Below are 3395 nucleotides of genomic sequence, written 5' to 3' on the forward strand. Positions count from 1 at the left end.
TTTTCGTCTCGCTGGGATCTAAGCTCAGTGCGTAAAAACGCGCAATAAACCCGAGGCCAAACAGAAAAGGCGCCCCTCTCGTTACATCTCGTTACATTCTGCGGTGACAAAGAGCTCTCATGTGTTTCTGACAGCGACGTTTGTTGTCAGCTGAGCTTTTAAAGGTAAAACAGTCTCATTCAGAGGTTGCCGGGTTTGCGCGGCCTGCTGCGCCACAATGCTCTAAACAAGTCCTCCAGTCACTGCTAAACACTGAGTGTCGTTCTCAATATTAGCGGACCTACTTCAGGGGAAGTTTATAATTAGACACGTGTTTTCTCCGCTTTTTGTCAGTTGGAGATCCACTGATCCCTCTGTAATTTGTTTTACAGCAATGATGGCCGTACAAAGAGGGGTAAGGAGTTCTTGAGAGCTCTCTTTCAGCCTTTAGAATTGGTCAGGGCGACCCGCCGGGAAGTATGAAGGCCGTGAAGTATTTAATCCAGGAGATGTGCCCATGAAGCTACCACACAACAGATTTGAGCAGGCAGGCAGGTAGTTATCAGACGTCTGTTTTCCTCTGTAGGGACTTTGTCCATCACCCCTGCACAGTTTATTTTCCCTGACAGGAAAATATCGTTTTAAAGTATGGAGGACCTACTCTTTGACTTCGACCAGGATGGCACGGCAGACTTTGCATTATGGGGGCAGATGGACCAGAACTTCCCGTTTCAGAGCCAACTGGACACCTTCCTGCTGGACTGCACAGCAGCCACTGGCCAGCTCTCACCCTGGTCCTCGTTCGGCTGTCAGTCCGTGTTCCCGGACGCACAGCTGACCTTCACCGATCTCGACCTTCAGTCTCCAGGCCCTGGCGTCTGTCCTGGGGGAGAGAGCTCCCCCACCGAAGAGTCTCTGGATGTGACCAAGCTCAGTGCGCGGACGTTAGCACCTCATCAGCCATACAAGGTGCAGCGGCATGCCGCCAACATCCGGGAGAGGAAGAGGATGCTCAGCATCAATTCTGCCTTCGAGGAGCTTCGCTGCCACGTGCCGACGTTTCCCTACGAAAAGCGGCTGTCGAAGATTGACACCCTGAGACTGGCCATAGCTTACATCGCCCTGCTGAGAGAGATCCTGATGTCCGGCTGCGACCCCAAATCCTATGTGGACGAGTGCATGAAGAGCGGCTACAAGAATCAAACCAACGCCATCTGGAACACAAGCGGTGGGCTGAGTGCTCCTTAAGCTCACGATGGTGTCATTTATAACGATTCAGATCCAGCCAGCAGAGAAGCTACTACTAATACTACTACTACTACTACTACTACTAATAATAATAATAATAATAATAATAATAATAATAATAATAATAATAATAATAATAATTGTAATAATAATATGTAATATTTCCACATGGTAAATCTAACCAGGGTCAGTTTGGTTTATAAATGACAACCTGTCCAAGTAAAAGTAAATCAAAGTTAGATCGAGTTATACATTTTATTATGATGATTTTATATTTAGACATAATGCTAAATGATGTTTACATACAACGACACCACATAGAGAAAGCCCCCCTACCTCACAAACTCATCGTTTTTGGTTTGAGATATATTTCGATTTAATCAAATTTCCCACGTTGGAACTGGATGAAATTTACTTAAATCCTACAGAGTCCTAATACAGTATTTATTATTATTATTATTATCATTATTTAATTTATAATTCAAACAAAAAATAACTAATTAAAACAGAGGAAAATGGCATGTATCATTAGGAAGCCGTTCATTAATCGTTCATCATATAACTGATATGCTAAACTGTGACAAAAGCCTGTTTTTTTAAAACATTTATTTTACATTCAATTCACTTTTACATGAAAGAAACAGACCTGGTTCAATTCAAGTCAGTTTTACTATATTTATTTATAGCACAAAATCACAGCAACAGTCGCCTCAAGGAGCTTATAAAAACATCAGAACTTCTTTATAAAGATTGAGTTCATTTTTATTAGAATATATTGTAATATGGCCTCTTTTATACAATGCACAGTGAAAAGATCCCCTTTCAGTTTTTCACTGGGCTCTTAATGTAGTAGTTTTCTAATAGTCGTTCACAGTAATCCCATAAAGGAAATGTCATTATAAGCAACTTTCTGTGTGTTTAGCACAGACCTTTATCCCCAGGTGTGTTTCCTTGGGGCATTTGCTCTTAAATGAGCCTCATGTAATCTTAACTCAAGTAGTTGTATTCCTTTGCCCCCCTTTCACTTAATTCTGTGACGATCGTCTCTGAAGCCTCTTTTGTGGGGGTTAGGCCAGACCAGGACTTGTTAAACAGTCATTAAAATGTAACAAAACTTATGTGTTTGTCCTGCTTTTGTCTCTTTCTGCCCTTCCCAGACCTGACAGCCCGCCTCTCTTGGATAAAGTGGGATTAACGGAGGAACACGGGGCACCCTGAGCGTACAGGCTTCAGCGAGGAGGTGGTTCAGACTTTTTTTCCTCCTTCTCCTCTCACTGCATGTCAAGAACAGACAGCCAGCCAGCAGGAGAGAGTGTGCCGACAGACATCTGCAGACTTCTCACCAGGTCACACACCTCAGGCTTTCTTAGTCTTATCCACTACTTTGTTCTTGGAAGCTTTTAAAATTCTAATTTGTTATTGACTGGTAATTGAGAGCCATTGTTTTTGGGGCAAAGACGAGAAAGAGGGTCGTCATTGTTGCCACAGAGAGGCACACTGGCACGAGACTGAATGGACTTGTAAAGGACTCATACTTCTGCACACGGTGCTGAAGTGTTTTCTGGACTCTGGCTCATTAGGCTGCGAGCTGATGTGTTAAAAAGAGCCTTGATCATGTAAATGAGACGATGGGCGTGAGAAGCAGATCGGTGCGGCATGCTGTAGCGTGTCAGGTGCTGTTTCCAAACATGGCAATAAGGCCGGTTGTCATCTGTCATCTGTTGTGTTTATTTATTTGTAATTATTTCTTATTTATGACAAAAACACTCGTGGAAAATATCATCATGTAATTGTTTGCAGCTTGGAGAATGCAGTGATTTTCAGGCTTTCTGTGCATTTTAAGTTACTCCATCCTGTGTAAATGTGTATTCTTTCTTTCCAGACAAGTGCAGCCCCATCAGTGGAGCAATTTTGTGTAGATGTGACACTGATCTCTACTTAAAGGCAACACATTACCTACATTTTCCACTGCGGCCTTCATGCACAGTTCAAGCCTGAACATTAAAACCTTTCAAAGACAACGAGAATAACATCGCTGATGTCATTACAGGGTAATGGTCTGCTGGGAAACCCCGGGTCCTGACAGTCATTTTGACACACACTGCAACACAAGTGCAAACTGAGCAGGGCCAGACAAGCAGCCTTGAAACTGACATGCTGGTTGGGTG

General features: G+C 43.2%; 1 protein-coding gene across 1 annotated transcript; it reads left to right on the top strand.

Moving 5' to 3' along the window:
- The first annotated feature begins 361 nt into the window (after positions 1–361).
- Positions 362–3089, top strand: LOC308410077 (pancreas transcription factor 1 subunit alpha). Its single transcript, XM_080903160.1, has 2 exons — positions 362–1207; positions 2385–3089. Exons 1-2 carry the CDS (start codon positions 628–630, stop codon positions 2420–2422), a joined length of 618 nt encoding a protein of 205 aa, XP_080759286.1. The 5' UTR covers positions 362–627; the 3' UTR covers positions 2423–3089.
- Positions 3090–3395: the final 306 nt, after the last annotated feature.

Source organism: Rhamphochromis sp. 'chilingali', assembly GCF_963969265.1.
Source record: "Rhamphochromis sp. 'chilingali' genome assembly, chromosome: 14".
Taxonomy (NCBI): Eukaryota; Metazoa; Chordata; class Actinopteri; order Cichliformes; family Cichlidae; genus Rhamphochromis; species Rhamphochromis sp. 'chilingali'.

What these genes read in the sequence shown, in the direction of transcription:
- LOC308410077 (XM_080903160.1), top strand. Translation starts at nt 628, where the DNA reads ATGGAGGACCTACTCTTTGACTTCGACCAGGATGGCACGGCAGACTTT. An exon ending in CGCCATCTGGAACACAAGCG is followed by an intron (nt 1,208 to 2,384) that starts GTGGGCTGAGTG and finishes TGCCCTTCCCAG; the next exon opens with ACCTGACAGCCCGCCTCTCT.